Source organism: Mustela putorius, unplaced genomic scaffold (assembly GCF_011764305.1).
Source record: "Mustela putorius furo isolate JIRA1106 unplaced genomic scaffold, ASM1176430v1.1 tig00000095_pilon_pilon_pilon, whole genome shotgun sequence".
NCBI classification, from domain to species: Eukaryota; Metazoa; Chordata; class Mammalia; order Carnivora; family Mustelidae; genus Mustela; species Mustela putorius.
In genome coordinates, this window is record NW_025421280.1 from 40,252,184 (window position 1) to 40,270,630 (window position 18,447).

The 18,447-nt window shown below is 62.6% G+C and overlaps 1 protein-coding gene across 1 annotated transcript; it reads left to right on the plus strand.

Annotated features, from left to right (window-relative positions):
- The first annotated feature begins 937 nt into the window (after nucleotides 1-937).
- On the plus strand, nucleotides 938-9,495 carry ABHD17A (abhydrolase domain containing 17A, depalmitoylase). The gene is made up of 5 exons (XM_045087435.1): nucleotides 938-1,087; nucleotides 4,401-4,937; nucleotides 6,187-6,381; nucleotides 8,723-8,902; nucleotides 9,002-9,495. The coding sequence occupies exons 2-5, from the start codon at nucleotides 4,606-4,608 to the stop codon at nucleotides 9,225-9,227; spliced, it is 933 nt and encodes a 310-aa protein (XP_044943370.1). The 5' UTR covers nucleotides 938-1,087; nucleotides 4,401-4,605; the 3' UTR covers nucleotides 9,228-9,495.
- The last annotated feature ends 8,952 nt before the right edge of the window (nucleotides 9,496-18,447 follow it).

The window sequence follows — 18,447 nt, forward strand, 5'->3', positions numbered from 1 at the left end:
ACATGGGGTGGAAAAGGCAGGCGGGCCGGGAAAATGCGAGTCGAGGCAGTGTGCGGGCCTGGAAGGGCAAGGCTGTTCCGCTCATTTGCAGTCCTGCCTGCAGGCTGGGGCCCGAGGGCCTCTGCAGACTGTCCCGGTCACCTCTTCCGCAGGCTTGTCCGACCACCGTCTCAGCGGAGGTTCATCCGCAAAGGCCTGGCGCACCCCCTTTTCGCTCCCAGCCCACATCCTTATCTGTCTCTGTTCCTTCCTCGCTCCCTCCTCGCGGCGGGAGCTGAGGCCGACCCAGGGTGAGGAGCGCGGGGCACAAACTCAAGGGACGCCGGAGAGCGCAGGTGCAAAGATTCTTCGTATTTTAATGCAATATTTAAAAAGCCGAAATTAACGCAAAATAATCCACGGCGAACAAAACTTCAGGATTCTGGAAAAGGTCGGACCCGCCCCTGCACTCCGTGACCCTGCCTCCCTCCGCGTTGGGTCAGGGCCCCGTTCCGAGAAAATTTTGTTCTTTCTCGATAGCGCGTGAACATTCTTATCCCCACGACGGAGCTCTATGGCGCCTCTGTAAATTCGGCTTCCGCAGCGAGTGCCCCGCTCGCCTCTCCCCAGCCCTGGACCTGGGATGAGCGAGAGAACGAATGAATGGCTGCGTCTCTGCGGAAAACCGCGGCCGCGACCCGGGGCTCGGCCCCCCGCACGCCGCCACGCCCGCCCGCGGGAGCCGGCCCCGCCCACCGCGCCATGCCCCGCCCCGCCAGCGAGTCAGCTCCTCCCCCAATCCCGGCTCCGCCAACCACGATCCTGCCCCGCCCACCCCGTGTCCGCCCCCGCCCCAACTCCGCCCCCTGGCCCCCGGAAGCACGCAGCGCCGGCGCCCGTCCGCAGCCTCTGGGCCCCCGCGCGCGTGGCGCGTCACGTCCGGGGCGGCGGCGGGATCGAGGCTCATTTCCGCCCGTGGGGGTGCGGTGGCGGCGGCGGCGGCGGCGCAGGAGGCTGGGCCGGGGCGCCGAGGGACCGACGGACGCACGGGCGGGCGGCCGGGAGCCATGGAGCGCGGCCCCGGGGCCGGGGGGCGCGGGCCGCGGCGGTGAGTGCCCAGCAGCGGCGAGCGCGGCGCGGGGCGACCGCAGGGCCGCCCGCGGCCGTTTGGGGAGCGGGGCCTGCCCGCGAGGCCGGGACAGCCGGGTGGGACGTCCCCGACCCCTCGCTCTCGGGGAGGCCGCGGGCCGGGCTGTGGGGCCCGCGGATCAGGCCGGACGTCGCGGACCCGCGTTCCGACCCCGGCAGGGCGCCGCCGCGGGCCGCCAGCCGCCGACCACCGCCCGACCCCGCAGCCCGGCCCCGCGCGCACCGCAGCAGCCCGCGGCGGCGCCCTGCTTCCTGAACGTCTCCCGGGCCCCTTCGCCGGCCCCTTCGCAGGCGTCCTCCGGCCGCCTGGAGCACCCGGGGGGCCTTGCCGGCCTCCGCTTGCCGCCAGGGCACACACCGCAGCGCCGCACCCTGGGTCGGTGCTCGGCCCAGGACTCCTCCGGGATGGAGCGCGAACTCCGCCGCAGGGCCCACGGGCGCCGCCCGACCCAACCCCGGCGCCCCCGGGGACCCCTCTGGTCGCCTCTTCGGACCGGTTTCCACTCAGGCAGGAGACCAGCAGCTCCTGGGACCCGCCCTCACCCCTGGGGTTTGGCGCTTCCCTGTTCCCTGTCACCCAGCCTCAGCCTGCCCTTTCAGACGCACCTTCTTCCCGGCGGCTTTCCCGCCCCGACTGGCCGGGCCAGGTGCCGTCGGCGTCGCGCCTATGTAGGTCATCGTAGATGCTGCGGTTGCCGGGTTCCTTGTGGGTCCTCGGAACCCCAGCCGCCCGCGGGGCCTGGCGGGGGCGGGGGCCGGCGGCGGTGCGCTCAGTGGTGCACCTGTAGACCAGCGGCGGGGGCCAGGGGCCTGCGCCCAGTGAGCGAAGCAGTGGGTGTGCACCGCCCGGCGGAGGCCCCGCTCTCAGGACTTACTCGGGGACACTCGTAAGTGGCACGCGGGAGGTCCCAGGTATGCGTGGCCCAAGAAGAGACTGTCCTACCTCCCTGTCAAGCCTCGCAGACTCCGCAGCTTCCCCTTTAGTCTTCACCTCCTGTCACTCGCCCAGTGGGTCTGCGGGTGCAGCAAGCTGTCCTGCGCTCCGATTGCCCTGGGGGCGTTGGCTAAACCCTAAATACAACTTCTGGTGAGTGCGGTGGAGGCAGACCTGGACCCACTGGACCCGCAGAGCATAGCGCCTTGCCCTGCTTCGGAAGGCCTCTCCGAGGGCGCTGGAAGGGGGATCCAAAGGGTGGACAGGACAAGGGGCAAGGACCATCTAGTGAGACTGCGGAAGGGGTTCCTGGCAGGGCAGCTGCATGGACTCCGGCTGGTCTAGGGAGAGCCAGGGGAGTGGGTTCCACGGTGAGGGAGGCTGCGGGGGTCAGCCTGTGGCAGCCTGTGCCAGGGATTGGGTTTCTATCCTGAAAGTAGGGGAGGTCAGGGGCCTCCAGAGAAGTGGTGTGCTTGGGTGTGTGCTGGGAGAGCCGTGTGGGGGTGGGGAGCAAGCCGCCAGCTGGACAGCGCCGCAGCCCGCATGAGAGGTGGCGGCAGGTGGACCAGGTGTTGGTTGGAGGAAGACCCGTCAGACCCCGGTGGAGGGAGGAGTCCAGGAGGACACCCGTGTTTCTGGCGTGGGCAGCGGGTGAATGAAGGTGTGCGCCTTCATTTCCTTAGTGGCCGGGGGGCTCTTGCTTGCCCACCTGGCTCTCAGCCAGGCCTTCCTCTCCACGCCGATCTTCACTGAGCCGTGCGAGGTGCAGCCCAGCTCTTCCTCCCCGCCCAGTGCATTGGCCGTGTTTGGGTCTGGATCTCCGAGAATATATCGAAGCGGGAGGCCGGGTGGACTGGCTGACATCTGGGGACACGTCATTCCTTTTTGGGCAAAGGGAGGGCATCCTGTGCTGTGTTGTGTGTCTGTCAGCATCCCTGGCCTCCCCCGTGCAGTGCCGGGAGCACCCTTCCCGCGTCCTCACGACCTAGAATGTTTCTCCCTGGTGGCTAGTGTCCTGGGGGCGAACTCTCCTCCTCTGGGAGTGAGAACCACTCGCACGTGCGGGGCGCGGCCTGCCCGGGAGTTTTGCCAGTTCAGGGCCGCCTTGGCTTTCCCAGCTCCCGCCCACCGGTCCCGTGTGCCGCGGATCTGGGCAGTCTCCATCCCGTGGTGGCAGGTCACACAGGTCTGGGGGGAGCAGGTGTGTCTTAGGGCTGTGGCCTGCTCTGCTCTGAGTCTGTGTGTCCCAAGTGCCAGCGCCCCAGAATGGCACACGCCAGGGTGCTCTGCCACTGCGGCGGACTCATGAGTGCCTCTCTCCGTCTCAGTCTGGAGGGAAAGGCCTACTGGGCGGTGAGGTCTTCCTCGAGCCTCTGGGTTTCTTCCCGTGCCTGCGTTGGCGGCTTGGTGTGGGACTGTCGGCTCTCGCGGCAAGGCTGAAGTCTGTCCCGTGCGCGGTGGGTGTCTCTGCTCCCCCCAACCCTGGTCTGCTGCCAAGTTGTCTACTCCCCCTGGGAGCTGAGATGCGTCTTTGCTGGTCAGCGAGGGCACAGAGGCCCAGGCAGGGAGAGAGCCTTGCCTGAGGCCACACAGCCCTGTGCTGCCAGAGCTGGGCTGGTAGTGCCAGGGCCGGACTCCTTCAGGCCCCAGGGCCCCTCCCCCAAGCCTGGCCCCAGCACGGGGAGAGTCATTGTCCCAGCTCAGCCTCTGGATGTATCCTGCTTTTGTTACCAGAGCCTTTGTTTGTTGTATGTCCCTTGCCTCTGGACAGTGCAGGCCTGCCCCGGGGCCTGGCCCTCTGGAGCACACTCCCAGGGCCCTCCAGGCAGCAGGCTGTCCTCACCTTGGCCACCTTGTGTCACCAGGGGCTGGCACATGAGTCCTTGAGAGCACAGAGTTGGGCTGGGGGAGAGTCTGGGCCGGCTGTGGGGATAGAGGCGTAGGGAGGGTGACCGCGTATGTGTGGACCCAGAGCAGGGGCTGTGTGGGGACAGCTGGGGTAAGCCAGGGCTCTGATGGCCCAGCCCAGCCTGCGGGCCGAGCCGGGGCTGACAGGTGGGGGCTCACATGGCCAGTGCTGGCGGCTGGACGCTGAGGGAAGGGTGTAGCAAGCGCTGGTCTCGTCAGCTTTGGGTCCCACCAAGCCCCCTGGGAGGTACCTGGTCCCCTTGGAGGACGAGCTGGGCCCCCAGGCCCCTGGGGTGGGGGGTGGAGCATTTGGGCGGAAGAGGGTGGACGGGACTGGGAGGGATCCAGGAGGCTTGGTGTGGATAAGACTGGGTCACGCGCCTCCCGGCGCAACCCCGAGGGAACCCCATTTCTCACTCCTCCCCTGCAGGGTTTTCCTCTGCACGACGTGGAGATGCAAGTCTGCGAGGCTCCCAGGGGCTCGGCTTGGACCACGATGGGGCTGGGCTGCGGCCTCCTAAGGGGGCTCTTGTCTGGGGCGGTGGCCGGGGGTTGCCCTCCCCCCTGCCCGCGTCTCAGAGCACCCCCACCCCTCCCCTGCCACGCGAGGCCCACCCTGGGGCCCGGCGCCCGCCATGAACGGCCTGTCGGTGAGCGAGCTCTGCTGCCTTTTCTGCTGCCCACCCTGCCCTGGCCGCATTGCTGCCAAGCTCGCCTTCTTGCCGCCAGAGCCCACCTACTCGCTGGTGCCCGAGCCCGAGCCAGGGCCTGCTGGAGCAGGGGCCGCCCCTTCGGGGACCCTGCGGGCCTCTGCCGGCACCCCTGGGCGCTGGAAGCTCCACCTGATGGAGCGTGCTGATTTCCAGTACGGCCAGCGCGAGCTGGACACCATCGAGGTCTTCCTGACCAAGAGCAGCCGGGGCAGCCGCATCTCCTGCATGTACGTGCGCTGCGTGCCTGGTGCCAGGTGAGCCTCGGGGTCGCCACGTGTGCCGGGGGTCTGGGGCCACGTTGGGGGGCGGGGAAGGAGCTAGCGAGGGGGACCTGGAGGCTCCAGGTGCAGGATGTGCTCTGTCCTCGGGCCTCTCATTTCCTGCCGGGGTCGTGCTGCACGGCCAGAGCCAGGTGAGAGCCTGTCTGGTGGGGCAGGCGCCCTGGGAACACTCTGGCCAGCAGGGCGGCAGCTGACTTCCACTGAGGGCGGGCCTCTCTCCACCCAAAGCCCCCGGGACCGTCAGGCCGGCCGTCCTTCGAGGTGCAGGCCCTGTCTTGCAGATGAGTGGCCCGAGGCCCAGGGAGGCGGTTCTGAGTGACCATGTCACCTCCTTGGCCAGCGGCTGCCTGCTTCAGGGTTTCGGCGCACACCTGCTCTGGGAAGGGCTCCTGGGGGCTGGGCCCTCAGTGAGGCCTTGGCATTTGCTTTGGGGCCGGGGCACGTGAAGCCTGGCAGGTGGCTCTGGCCAGGTCTGATTCCTCCTGCCGAGGGTGTCCTTGGGGCCTGGAAGTGCAGCTCTTCTGGGAGTACAGTAGTGGGAGAGAGGTGGGGCCTTCCAGGTGCTTCTGCCATTAGGGCAGGCGGGGTTCTGACTCCCAATCGGAGTTCAAAGGGCAAGTGTTTACCTTTGAGCTAGGCTGGGGGCCAGGGGTGCTGGAGGAAGAAGGCTTGAGTCCACTGGCCAGGAGCCAGCCTGTCGGTGACCTGGGGCAGGTCCTGCTCTGCCAGCAGTCTTGCAGGGCGGACGTGAGTGCTGGGGTCACGTTCTGTGGGAGTGGGGAGGGTAGGTAGGGATCGGCTTCATTCCTTTGTGGGGGCCAGGGCTGGTGCCAGCTGCCGGGAGGAGAAGCCGCTGTCTCACTCTCCGGATAGGTCTAGGCAGCGGGTGTCTGTGCGTGCTGTCCTCGGGCTGTGGAAGTCCTCTAAAAGGAGGGATCCCGCGGAGAGACAGCCATCGCCCAGAGGGACGCGGCAGTCACTATGCCTTCTGGGCCCGGGCCGTGGTCCGCCCTAGGCCGAGACTGTGATCGGTGGTCCCCGTGGTTCCCTTGCACAGAGGGCACGTCTGTGGCCCTGCCGGCTGTCCCCTGCCCAAGACCCAGAGCCAGGAGGAGCCAGAAGAGGCGGCCTGCCTCCCTCATGGACACTCTCGTCTGTGGCGGAGCAGGGGTGTGTCTTGTCCCTTTCCCCCTGACCTGCCCGGCCCCCCTCCCTGCCGCAGGTACACGGTTCTCTTCTCACACGGCAACGCGGTGGACCTGGGCCAGATGAGCAGCTTCTACATCGGCCTGGGCACGCGCATCAGCTGCAACGTGTTCTCCTACGACTACTCGGGCTACGGCGCCAGCTCGGGCAAGCCCTCCGAGAAGAACCTGTACGCCGACATCGATGCCGCCTGGCAAGCGCTGCGCACGCGGTGAGCTTCGTGCTGGGCTGGGGGTGGCCGCCTGGGGACTCGGGCCTGGCAGGGGGGCCCTCGTGAGATGGAGCCATCCGCGGCCACGCTGGGCCCCAGGGCGAGGCCTGACCCGTGTCCCCATGGTGTGACAGGCAGACTTGACGTGCGGGAGGTGGGGCGGGCGCTCCTCTCCTCCTGGGACCCCCTTGCCGGGAGTGGATGTGGATGGGCTGGGGGTGTCCCTGGGGGAGCGGAGGCTCCGCCCGCAGGGCATGGCTGGAGGGTGGCCGGGGAGGACGCCCGCAGGCTGCCCGAGGACTCCGGAGAGTCCGGCTGTCCGGGGAGATGTGGTTTTCAGGGTAGAGTGGGGCTGCTTTGTCATGTTGCAGGGCCGGCCCATGAGGCATGAGTGGCCAGTGGCTGTGGTCTCCTTTTGGGGGTAGGGCTCCTCTGGACCTGGAGGGTTCTGGAAGGTTCTAGACGGTTCTGTCAGCTCGGTGTCTAGCACAGCCCTGGGGGCCAGTGGGAGGGTAGCAGGCAGAGGCTAGGTCCTCCCTGGGTATGGGCCCCCAGCTCGAACCTGTGTGATTGCCTCAGGGCAGCTGAAGTTGGGGCCATACCTCCGCCCCTGGAGCCCCCCCATGCTTTTCATCCAGCTGCCGGGCAGCCCGCTTCCCACTTACTTACCTGGTGTCTGAGAATCCAAAGAATCCTGCGGAAGGAGGCCTCCCTGACTACCTCTGGTCCTCCTGGAGGCGCTGCCCTGCCTGTTGCCTCCTCGGGGCTCCCTGTCTCAGTCCTGCCGGTCCCCCCTGCACCCCCCGTTCCCGCAGGGACCAAAGTCAGCCTGCCCTGGGGAGGTTGGGGACCCTGGTTGCCGAAGTGATGCACCAGGCATTCCGGGCTGCAGGCCCCAGGAGTGGGGTCCCCTGGTACCACCCTGGCACAGGGGACCCATTCTGGGCGGCATGGCGCAGGGACGTGCTGCCCTCGGCTTCCTCAGCCCTTCCTGCTGCGGGTCCTGCTGGCTGGGTGGGGGCTGGCAGATCACGGCCTGCTCTGGGGCAAGGGCTCTGAGCCGTGTCCGTCCCACCGTCTGTCCTGCTGCCGGCACTGTCCTCAGAGATCCGATCCCTCGGAAAGAGTCAGCAGGAGGGCAGGAGGCTCGACTCTGGTGTTGACGGGGGGCCTGGGAGGGCTGCGGAAGACCCGTCGCTGCACCTGCCGCCTGTTACGTGTTTTAGAGGGTGGTGTCCAAGGGTTGGGACCGGACTGCTGCTCAGGGTGGTGGTGCCTCCTGTGGTGTGGGGCGCTGGCTGCGGAGCCGTGGTCAGGGTGGTGGGCCGAAGGCCAGATGGGGTCCCTGAAGCCTGGGGCCAGGCAGCTGTGACCTGGAGTGCTGCCTCCCATAACAGAGACAGATGGGGTGGCCCCTGGGTAGACAGGTGGAGTCTTGCCGCTTGGGGGGGTTACACAGGTGAGACGCAGAGGGGCCTTCCCTTGAGGTGTCAGGGTCCAGGTCTATGGGAGAATCATGGAGGCCTCTTCCCCTGGGAGGGTGGTTGGTAGGTCCCTGTGCAGATGGGAATGGGCGCTTGGAGGCTGTGGAGCTGACTTGGGGCCGGGTCAGCTGTGCTGGGGGTGGGGTGTGGTGCTAGGGGAGTCATTGGGGGGAGTGGGTGCAGGGTAGAGGGAAGGGCTGGGACCCGGATGCAGGATGTGGTGCCCACCTACACACAGGAGCCACCACTTCTGCTCGTCTGGGTTGTGCTGAGCCCCTAACTGAGGCCACACAGCGAGGGGCTGGAGACTGGTTGGTGAAATCAGGATACACAGCTACCGTGACTTCTCCTGGTGAAGGGCATGGATGGGTGAGGGGTGGTGGGAGGAAGACAGGTCCCCTGCCTGTGCTCTCAGGAACTGGGTGTGTCTCTGGTCAAGTGGGAGGGGGGCAGGAGAGGCCTCAGCGCCTGCCCTGTCCCCCCGAACCCCAAGCATGGCGTGGGGGCCCTCACCAGGGGCACCACAGGAGGGCACCCCACGCCTGTGATCCAGGTTGATGCTGTTGCTGAAACAGGGTTAGTGCTGGGTGGGGCTGCAGCCGCGCCAGCCATCTGTGCATCTGCCCAGGCCCTTCCTCCTTACTGAGTGCACTTGTTCGCTGTTGAGAGACAGTGCTGGGGAGTGTGTGGGGGGGTTGTCTCTGAGTCCAACCCCCTTGCCCAGAGCCACGCAGGGAGAATGGGGGGCTGCCCTGGGAGGGCAGGGCGGAGGGGCGGGGAATGTGCTGTTTGCTGTAGCTGCTGCTGGCTGTGGCTGATCCTGCCGTCTCCCCGCCCCCCTCGCCCCTCCCCGCCAGGTACGGCATCAGCCCGGATAGCATCGTCCTGTATGGGCAGAGCATCGGCACGGTGCCCACCGTGGACCTGGCCTCCCGCTACGAGTGCGCTGCCGTGGTGCTGCACTCCCCGCTCACCTCGGGCATGCGCGTTGCCTTCCCTGACACCAAGAAGACCTACTGCTTCGATGCGTTCCCCAAGTAAAAGGGGGGTTTGGGGATGGCGGCCGGTGGGGGTCAGGGGAGGGGCTTCTGCGGGGCGGGGCACTGCTCAGAGCCTGGCGGTGCCTTCCCCTACAGCATCGAGAAGGTGTCCAAGATCACGTCACCGGTGCTCATCATCCACGGCACAGAGGACGAAGTAATCGACTTCTCCCACGGGCTGGCGCTCTATGAGCGCTGCCCCAAGGCCGTGGAGCCGCTGTGGGTGGAGGGCGCCGGGCACAACGACATCGAGCTCTACAGCCAGTACTTGGAGCGCCTGCGCCGCTTCATATCCCAGGAGCTGCCCAGCCAGCGCGTGTAGCCGGGCCCTGAGCCGAGCCGGACTTCAGCAATAAGGCGGCGCCTGGACCTCGCCCCCGCCCCGGCCCGGGGGCTGCATGTGAACCCCCCCCCCCCCCGGGCACCCCAGTCCTCCGAGACAGCTGGGGGTCGGGCGTCGGGGGCCGGGCCGGGACCTGCCCCAGCCCAGGGGCCGTGGACGATGTACAGGCGCGGAGCTACGCTCTCCTTTCCTTTTGGAAGCAAAAAGAAGGAAAAACGTGAAAACAAATTAAAGATTTAAAATTTTAGGGTTCCTCTTTCTTTGTGGCTCATGCATGCCTTTCAGGGCCCAGTGAGTGGGACAAATGCAGGGGTCTGGTCACTGCCCTTGGGGAAGAGGAGGTGGCTTTGGGTCCCATCCAGAGTCCCACCCCTCGAGGCTACTGGTTGGGTGGTGATGGAGGGGTAGGGAGCCTGCGGCCCCAGGTGCCTGAGGCCTGTGCCTCCTGGGAGCGTGGTGGTCCGCTCCCCTGTGGTAAGTAAGGACACGAGGTCTGGGAGGTGCTGCCCCGCCCGTCCTCACCACCCTCGCCTGCACGGAGAGCCAGGAGAACCCACCGAACCCACCCTGACCCTGGCAGGTCCAGAGGCCCAGCGGGGTACCCCCTGGAAAGGGAGCAGGGACTGGGATGGGGGAGCACTTCCGTCTTGGGGCCATCAGAGCGTGGCCTCCCGGGGAGCCATTGAAAGCAGGGCTGAGCCAGGGTTTCCCTGGACCTCACCACCAGCCCCTGGGGGGTCCTCTGCGCTTCCCCAGAGCGAGAACGGTCCGTGGCGACTCAGCCCGCGTGGCGTTGGCGGGGCCCAGAGTTCAGTCCGAGGCCTCCTGGGTTCCGCGGCCCCTTTAAGGGCGGGGCGGGGCTTCGTCCTGGGGGCGGGGCTGGCGCCGTGGGGGCGCGGCCGGGGCGGAAGCGGAAGTGGCGGTACCGCGCGCCGAGGCGGCGGCGGCGGCGGCCCGCAGGACCCGGGAGGAGGGGTAAGTGGCCGCCGCTCGCACCCCGCAGCCCTCCCGGCGCCCGCTCCTTTGCGCGCCCCGACCTCCCCGCCCGCAGCACGGGCTGCCGTGAGGCGGGCCCGCGCGGACGTCGGCGTCTGAGAGGACGCAGAGCCGGGGTCGCGGCGGGGACTCGGGCCCGGGTGCTCCGTCCCCTGCGTGCTCGCCACGTGCCCGGGGGGCGGGCCGCGTGTCCGTGCCGCCCTGTCGCCGTGACGGGGCGGGGGCGCGCGCGAGGACTCCCCTCCCTCGAGGCCTGCCGCCGGGACTCCGCGCGCCCCCGGGCCCGGGGGTCCCGCCCCGCCCTTCTCCGACGCCGCAGTGCCCTTGCCTGGGGAGGGGCCGAGGCGCGGGCGGCTGGTGCCCCGTCCCTCCCGGGCCCCACGGGCGCCGGTCGCCGGGCGCTCAGGGCCGTTTGATACGACCCGGCGCTGAGGAGCAGCGCTGCACTCCGGAGAGACTGTCCCTGCCCGCCACAGGGCCTTTGCATGCCAGAGGTCGGCCGTTGTTGCTGACATGCCCTGCGTCCCGGCCTGGCACAAATGACCCCGGCGTGGCTCGTGTTCCTCAACAGGCCTGACTTTCTCCGTCTGCTGCTACAGTGTTTCTTCCCCGAAGCACACCCCACCCCCTCCCCGCTGCCCTGGGACCCCATCCGAGGGCAGGTGCCCCGGGAGCCGGAGTGCCGCAAACCCAGTAAGCTGAAAACAGCTTGTTTAGAATTGGAACCGAAATGTTCTTGGATGCACAGAGTAAACAGTTCGGGAGTTTGGAAGGGCGTTGGGGGAAAACTGGCGCGCCTCCAGTCCCTGACCTCCAGCGCCCGGCTCCCCCCTCCTGGGCTCTTTCTCATGCGTCAAGGAAGAAAGTCTGAGCGCGCACATCCGATGTGTTGATGCAAAACTTCTTTCCCTTTACATGTAACCCTTTTGGCCAACATAGCTGTGGGGGGAGGAGCTCTCCCTGTCCTGGGCCATTCATTTCAATTGTGTCATCCTATGGTGTTAGCGCGGGATTTATTGTTTCCTGTTGGTAGAAATTTCGGTTCTTTCTAGGCTTTTTGTAACAAGCAAGGCTAGATTGATTAAGCTTGTACAAGTGTCTTTGTATCCGAGCGGGAACATTTCTGCAGGTCAGCCTGAAGCTACGTTCTTTAGGGCGGGAGTGCTGGGTCCAAGGGCTTGTCACAGGTCTCTGAATCTGTGCTCCATCTCTGTAACAGGCCTTACGGGGTTGCCTCCCACCAAGCACCGAGGAAGGACGGGCCTGACGCCCATTTCTGATGCTTGCGTTTGCACATCTGGTTGGGGTAAAATAGTATTTCTTTTTTTTTTTTTAATATTTTATGTATTTATTTGACAGACAGAGATCACGAGGAGGCATAGAGGCAGGCAGAGAGAGGGGGGAAGCAGGCTCCCTGCTGAGCAGAGAGCCCGACTCGGGGATCCATCCCAGGAGTCTGGGATGGTGACCTGAGCCGAAGGCAGAGGCTTTAACCCACTGAGCCACGCAGGCCCCCTAAAATAGTATTTCATTATAGCTTTACTTACTTGTGTTTCCTAAAGGGAAATGAAACGTAGCAATAGTTTTGTCCAGTTTATTTATTTATTTTTAAAGATTTTATTTATTTGACAGATCACAAGCAGGCAGAGAGAGAAGAAGGGAAACAGGCCTCCCTGCTGAGCAGAGAGCCCAATGGGGCTCCATCGCAGGACCCTGGGATCATGACCTGAGCAGAAGGCAGAGGCTTTAGCCCACTGAGCCACTCAGGCGCCCCTAGTCCAATTTAATTTTTGCCACTTATATAATCACTTCAAAAGTCTGTATCTGTTATGAATGTGTACATATGTAAAAGCCGCTTGTATTTAATATTCTTCAACCACTTTTCCATTGGGTTGTTGGTGTTATTGTTTTCTAGGAGCACTTTACATATGAAGGAAATTAACCCATTTCCTGTTTCTCCCCCCATCTATAATTTGTTTTTGACTTGGACTGCGTTTTTTTCCTCCGATTTCTAAAAAATTCATACCATTTTTGCTAAGCATTTAAAATCATTATTATTAATTGATAGCTGTTTTCATATATGGTTTCTGCATTTTATGTCATGCTCAGAAGTATTTTCTCTACTCCAAGATTATAAAACATTTGATGTGTTTTTCTGGAAATGTAATGGTTTCTTTTTTACATATATATTTAAATTTTTGGTCTAATTTGGGAAAGTGCTTCCGGGAAGGACTGTGGGAGCCCAAACTGCTTTTCCGAATAGGTTTCCCTGACTCCGTTTCCCACAGAAGCCACTCCTGCCCCTGTGGACAGTCTGTCCTTACCGCACGCTGGGCTCCGAGTGCGAGTGGGTCTGTTTCCAGCCCTTGCATTGTCCCCCTCACCTGGGCGCCACCGTCTTCTTTACTGAATGCGCCAAGACCCCGTGTCCCCTCGTTGAAGTCAGATGGAAATTGTCCTGTCAGAATGCACAGCTGAGGACGCCAACGTACTTTGTGTGATACTAGTTCTGCATGACACTCAGTGACAGGAAGCATTCCGAAAGCATCACTGCGTGTCCCCCTCCCCGGCCCTTGGATAGTCACCGTGCCAGGGGTCACCTGGGTTGAAACCGAGTGCTGGTTGCTCCTACGGTAGCGCCCACTCACTGCGTGTAAGGGATAAACTGAGGCAGGCTGCTGTGGACCAAGGGCTCATCAGGCTTGACCAGCCCCCAGGCCCTGTGCCTGGAGGATCACCTCTTTCTGGGTGGAGCGCCCCCCGCCCCAGGGCTCACCCTCAGCCTCGGGGGTGGGGGGTCGGACCATGTGCAGCAGTGATGGGGAAGCCAGTGGTACATTCCAGGATGCGCCCCCCCCTTCCTTTCTGCTTGGTATGGCCCATGGGCCAGGCTGCCTGGGAGAAGGGCCAACTTTCGGTTCTCCATTTTGTGGATTTTCCACAACACATGTGTTCACACCCGGCAGCAGCATTCTGCTGCTGCCCAGCAGGCCCACCAGCACCTGCGCCCTGGGCGGGCGCCCCCCGACTCCCCGTGACTCCTGACCTGCCACAGCTTAGACCCCCGGCTCCCATGGTCTGGGTATGTCCCGGTACCTAGAGAGCCCCGGGGACACAGCTGGGCATGGGCCCCTCCCTGGGGGTCAGGCCTGGGGCGGTGAGGATGCTGCTCACCCCGGGGCCATGAAGTCCAGACTGGCCCCGCACCCAAGGCCAGGCCGTCCACCCTCCTGTCCTTCCGTCTGGGGTCCCAGCTCCCTGTAGACTGAGCTGGTGGGACCCGCTCTGCTGCCTCTGCCATCTCCACCTCCACCGGAACCGCAGGGCCCCCCAGATTCTGGAAGAGACCGGGCTTAGGGTTCTGTTCCGTCCAGCACAGTGGCCGCGGCTGTGCGCGGAGCCCTTGCCCGGCAGGGCCCAGATGTGAGATGGAGCCTCTGGTGGGTGCCGGCCCTGAGGACCCTGAGCTAAGGTGTGGGCGCTCCCGCGGGGCAGGGTCCCGGTCGGGGTGCGGGACCGGCCTGGGAGCTGTGGTACTGCATTGGAGGGGTGCCAAGCTGGCATCAGGGTCCCCTTCCCTGCCATTTCAGAGCTCCTATCTCCCTCCCAGTCAATGTTTGTGACAGCCCTGGGTCACCGGGTTGCTGTCCCCAGTGTCCCCACTTACAAGGGAAATGGCTCAGGCCAAGTTGCTCCCAGAGAAGTCCCAGCGCCCCAGCCAGGCTTAGGCCCTGGGCTCCCCTGCGGCTCAGAGACTGGACACGGGGGTGCCCCTGCTGGATAGCGCGCTCTGTGCTGCCGGACCCCTGTGCCTGGAACCAGGCCACACACAGACCAGAGCCACCTGTGCAGAACCCATGCTGGTGAGACCAGGGGGGGTCAGGGCCTGGCTGCCCTCACTCGGCTCTGAGGGGCTGAGCCAGGGCCCTCTGTGTGGTGACCACCGGGCCCAGTGGAGCGCCGCTTGCCCCGTGCGAGAGAGGACCATCTGGCAGAAGGGTCTTCCTCTCCCTAGGCAGGGCGGGTGGCGACCAGGGGAGTGCGGAGGCCCTGCAGCCGGGGCCTCCCATGCGGTCCCCTGACCTAGCAAGCCACCTGCTGGGGTTCCTTCTCCACCCCCATTGGAAACCACACGACAACACACAGGCTGGGGTTGTTCTGGGGTACCTTTACAGGAGTGGCATTGGTGGGTCAAAGGTAGCACATCTACACTTGGACAAGCAAGGGAGGTGCTGCCTCCAGGGAGCCTGCTAATCCCGTTACTGAGCAGGACTCCTGGGTTCCCTCTTTTGTTTGCTCGCTTCTTTGTTTTCAAGGATTTTCTTTCTTTATTTGACAGAGAAAGACAGAGATCACAAGCAGGCAGAAAGGCAGGCAGATGGATCGGGGAAGCAGGCAGGGCTCGATCCGAGCACCCTGGGGTGGCGATCCCAGCTGAAGGCAGACTCTTTTTTTTTTTTTTTAACAGTTATTTTCTTCTTTATTTATTTATTTTTTTTAAGATTTTATTTATTTACTTGACAGAGAGAGATCACAAGCAGGCAGAGAGGCAGGCAGAGAGAGAGAGAGAGGAAGGGAAGCAGGCTCCCTGCTGAGCAGAGAGCCCGATGCGGGATTCGATCCCAGGACCCTGAGATCATGACCTGAGCCGAAGGCAGCGGCTTAACCCACTGAGCCACCCAGGCACCCTGAAGGCAGACTCTTTACCGATGGAGCTGCCCAGGTGTCCGTCCGCATTTATTTTATTTCTAACTGGGCTCCCCGCCCAGTGTGGAGCCCTACAAAGGGCTTGAACTCAGGACCCTGAGATCCCGTCCTGAGCTGAGAACAAGAGTCACACGCTTAACCGACCAAGCCCCCAGGCACCCTTCTTCGTGTTTGTTTTAAAACCTCCATCTTGTGGGCACCGGGCCGGCTCAGTCGATGGAGCACGCGACTCTTGATCTCAGGGTTGTGAGTTTGAGCCCCTTGTGGGGCACAGAGATGTCTTAAAAAAAAAAAAAATTAAGATTTTCGTCTTGGAGTACTTTGAGGTTTATAAAAGAGCCAGTATAGAGTCTCACGGACCCTGCCGTGCCCCTCGTGTTGATACCTTGTGCGAAGCAAGAAACTCACGTGTGTGCGCTCCCATCAGCCGCCTCCAGACCTTCGTCCGACCTCCTGGGCTCTGCCACTAGGGTCCTTCTCTGTCCAGCAGCTGTGTACCCGTCGTGTCTGCTTACTCTCTCGAAATCTAGGACACTTCTTCAGTTGTACCTTGTTTTTCACGAGCTTGACAGTTTGGGGACTGCTCAGGTATTTTCTAAGAAGTCCCCTAATCTGGGCTGAGGGTTATGGGTTTTGGGGAAGAACACAGAGTTGAGAGAGTCAAGAGTAGTCAAGAGCGCAGTTGTGTCTGGTCCTCTCCTGCTAAGGGTTCTCAATGCTCCCCGACGTCCCTCTGAGTTGACCTTGATCTCCACTGCTAGGCCGAGGTAGAGGCTTCGGGGCCTCCCCACAGTCGGATTCCCGCCCTCCCCTTCCCTGCTCTGTTCTTTGGAAGGGAGTCTCTGAGTCCAGGCTACACATGGAGGGGGATTTATTTAGAAAATATTTTTCGGGCGCCTGGGTGGCTCAGTGGGTGAAAGCCTCTGCCTTCAGCTCAGGTCATGATCCCAGGGCCCTGGGATGGAGCCCCGCATCGGGCTCTCTGCTCAGTGGAGAGCCTGCTTCCCCCTCTCTCTCCGCCTACCTCTGTGCCTACTTGTGATCTCTGTCAAATACGAATAAAACCTTTAAAAAAATAAATAATTTTTCATATAGAAAAGCATAAGAAAGAAAGGATGCATGACCTATAATTACACTGCATGACACCTGCTGACATTTAAAAAGAACAAAAGGGAGGTGCCTGGCTGGCTCAGTTGTTGAGTGTCTGCCCTTGGCTCAGGTCATGATCTTGGGGTCCTGGAATCGAGCCCCGCATCAGGCCTCCTGCTCGGCAGGGGGGCCAGCTTCTCCCTCTCCCATTCCCCCTCCTTGTGCTCCCTCTCTAGCTGTGTCTCTGTCAAATAAATAAAATCTTTTTTTTTTTTTAAGATTTTATTTATTTGACAGAGATCACAAGCAGGCTTCCTGCTGAGCAGAGCCCATGTGGGGCTCGATCCCACAACCCTGGGATCATGACCTGAGCCAAAGGCAGAGGCTTTAACCCACTGAGCCCCCCAGGCGCCCCTAACAAATTAAAAAAATAATAATAAAAAGAACAAAAGGGGGCTCCCTGGGGGGCTCAGTTAGTTAAGCCTCCTACTGGATCTCCACTCAGGTCTCAATCTCAGGGTCCTGAGTTCAAACCTTTCATACTGGGTGTGGAGCCTACTTACAAAAATTTAAAAAAGAGGGATGCCTTGGTGGCTCAGTCGGTTAAGCCACTATCTTTGGCTCAGGTCATGATCCTAGAATCCTGGAATCGAGTCCTGAATCTGGGCTCCTAGCTCAGTGGGGAGCCTGCTTCTCCCTCTGCCTCTGCCTGCTTGTGCCTCGCTCGCTCACTCTCTCTCTTTCTCTCTGATAAATAAGTAAATAAAATCTTTTTAAAAATTTAAAAAATAAAAGGAATTAACACGCATGGGTTAAAAAAAAGTTGAATAGTATACAAAGTACTATTAAAATTATTATTATTTTTTAAGGATTTTTCATTTTACTTATTTGACAGAGATCACAAGCAGGCAGAGAGGCAGGCAGCGGGAGAGGGGGAAGCAGACTCCCCACTGAGCAGAGAGCCCGATGCGGGGCTTGATCCCAGGACCCTGGGATCATGACTGAGCTGAAGGCAGAGGCTCAACCCACTGAGCCAGCCAGGCGCCCTGTTATTAAAATTACTAAAATCAAATATAAAGTCTTTACTGTCTTAAAAAAGATAGGGCCATCCCAGCATGTGTATATGCACACGTGTACACACACACACACACACACACACACGCACGCACACTGCAGCCTTGGTTCTGAGCCTGACCGGTTTGGGGCATCTTCCTGGTGGGTACACAGGCCTGGGGCATCCCTGCTGCGCAGGCCTCCGCTTGTTGTTAACTCTCCGCTCACCTGTGCCCCAGACCTACCTCCCCTCCAGGGCCAGTGGCCTCCCCCTGCCCTGCCCTGGTCTAGCAGCCAGTGAGCGCCCTCCTGACCCCCTGAGTGCCATCAGAGCAGGGTAGAGATGGGAAGAGTGGAGGGACTGGCTGCCGGGAGTGCTCGGACCGGCTCCGTACTTCCCCCAAACCCTGTGCTGTCTCAGCTTTGCCCGTGTCTCTGGCCTCTGCCAGTCCTGATTTCCTCATCTGTGAAATGGGGGCGACAACTTGAAGGGTCTTAGGGTGACAAAAAGCAGAGGGGAGCATGGAGTCCAAGTGCGGTGGGCATCATTGGGCACTGGGGCTTGTGCACACAGTGGTGGCTCAGGGTGTGGGCACACACAGCCTGTGGCTGGAACACAGGCCCCGGTCCGGGAACTCCTGCCTGCAGAGTGGCCAGTGTGGCCCCAGACAAAGCCCACGGATCCACTGGGAGGCATGTCTTGTGTGGGGCCACGCAGCCTGCTGTGGACTGCCAGGACGGCAGCCCTGACCTGTCTGCTCACACCCTCTGCCCGTGGGAAGAAGGCACGACCTTGTCGCCGCCCCAGGTCCCTGCCGTGGCCCTGAGTGCTGCCCCCGGCCATGTCTGCTGGAGGCCCAGGTGTGGCTGCCTGTGGCACACATGCCCCAGCCCCCCTTCCTGCATTGGGTGGTCCCGTGCCTACCCACCTATGCCCTTTCCTGACTCCCAGCTGTCCTGCCCTAGACCTTGAGCTCCTTGAGGGCACGTTGCTGGGTGCTCCTCTGGGCACAATAAACATTCCTGGAAACGACAAATGGGTCCTGGCCTCTTTCCTGTCCGGCTGCTTGCCTCCGTGCCTGGTGTCAGCTGGGGTCAGGGGTAGGCTCCAGGGCTGCCTGCCTTGTCTGAACTTGGGAGAGCTGCTTCTGTGTGACTGGGCAGTGGAGGGGCGGGGTGGGGGCTGTAGACTGGCCCAGGCGGCTCACCTAAACCTTCAAAGGCACGGGGGCGGGGCACAGAAATGGACTGCAGTGCTCGCCAGGTGCCCCCCTGGATGGTGTTCGGCCCGTCAAGGGGCCATCCTTCGCCTGGGCAGCCTTCGGTCAACACTGGGTCTCCGGCTGTCCCCATA

Coding starts and splice junctions, on each gene's coding strand:
- ABHD17A (XM_045087435.1), top strand. CDS start 4,606: ATGAACGGCCTGTCGGTGAGCGAGCTCTGCTGCCTTTTCTGCTGCCCA. Junction 6,382..8,722: donor TGGCAAGCGCTGCGCACGCG/GTGAGCTTCGTG, acceptor CCTCCCCGCCAG/GTACGGCATCAGCCCGGATA. Junction 8,903..9,001: donor TGCTTCGATGCGTTCCCCAA/GTAAAAGGGGGG, acceptor CTTCCCCTACAG/CATCGAGAAGGTGTCCAAGA.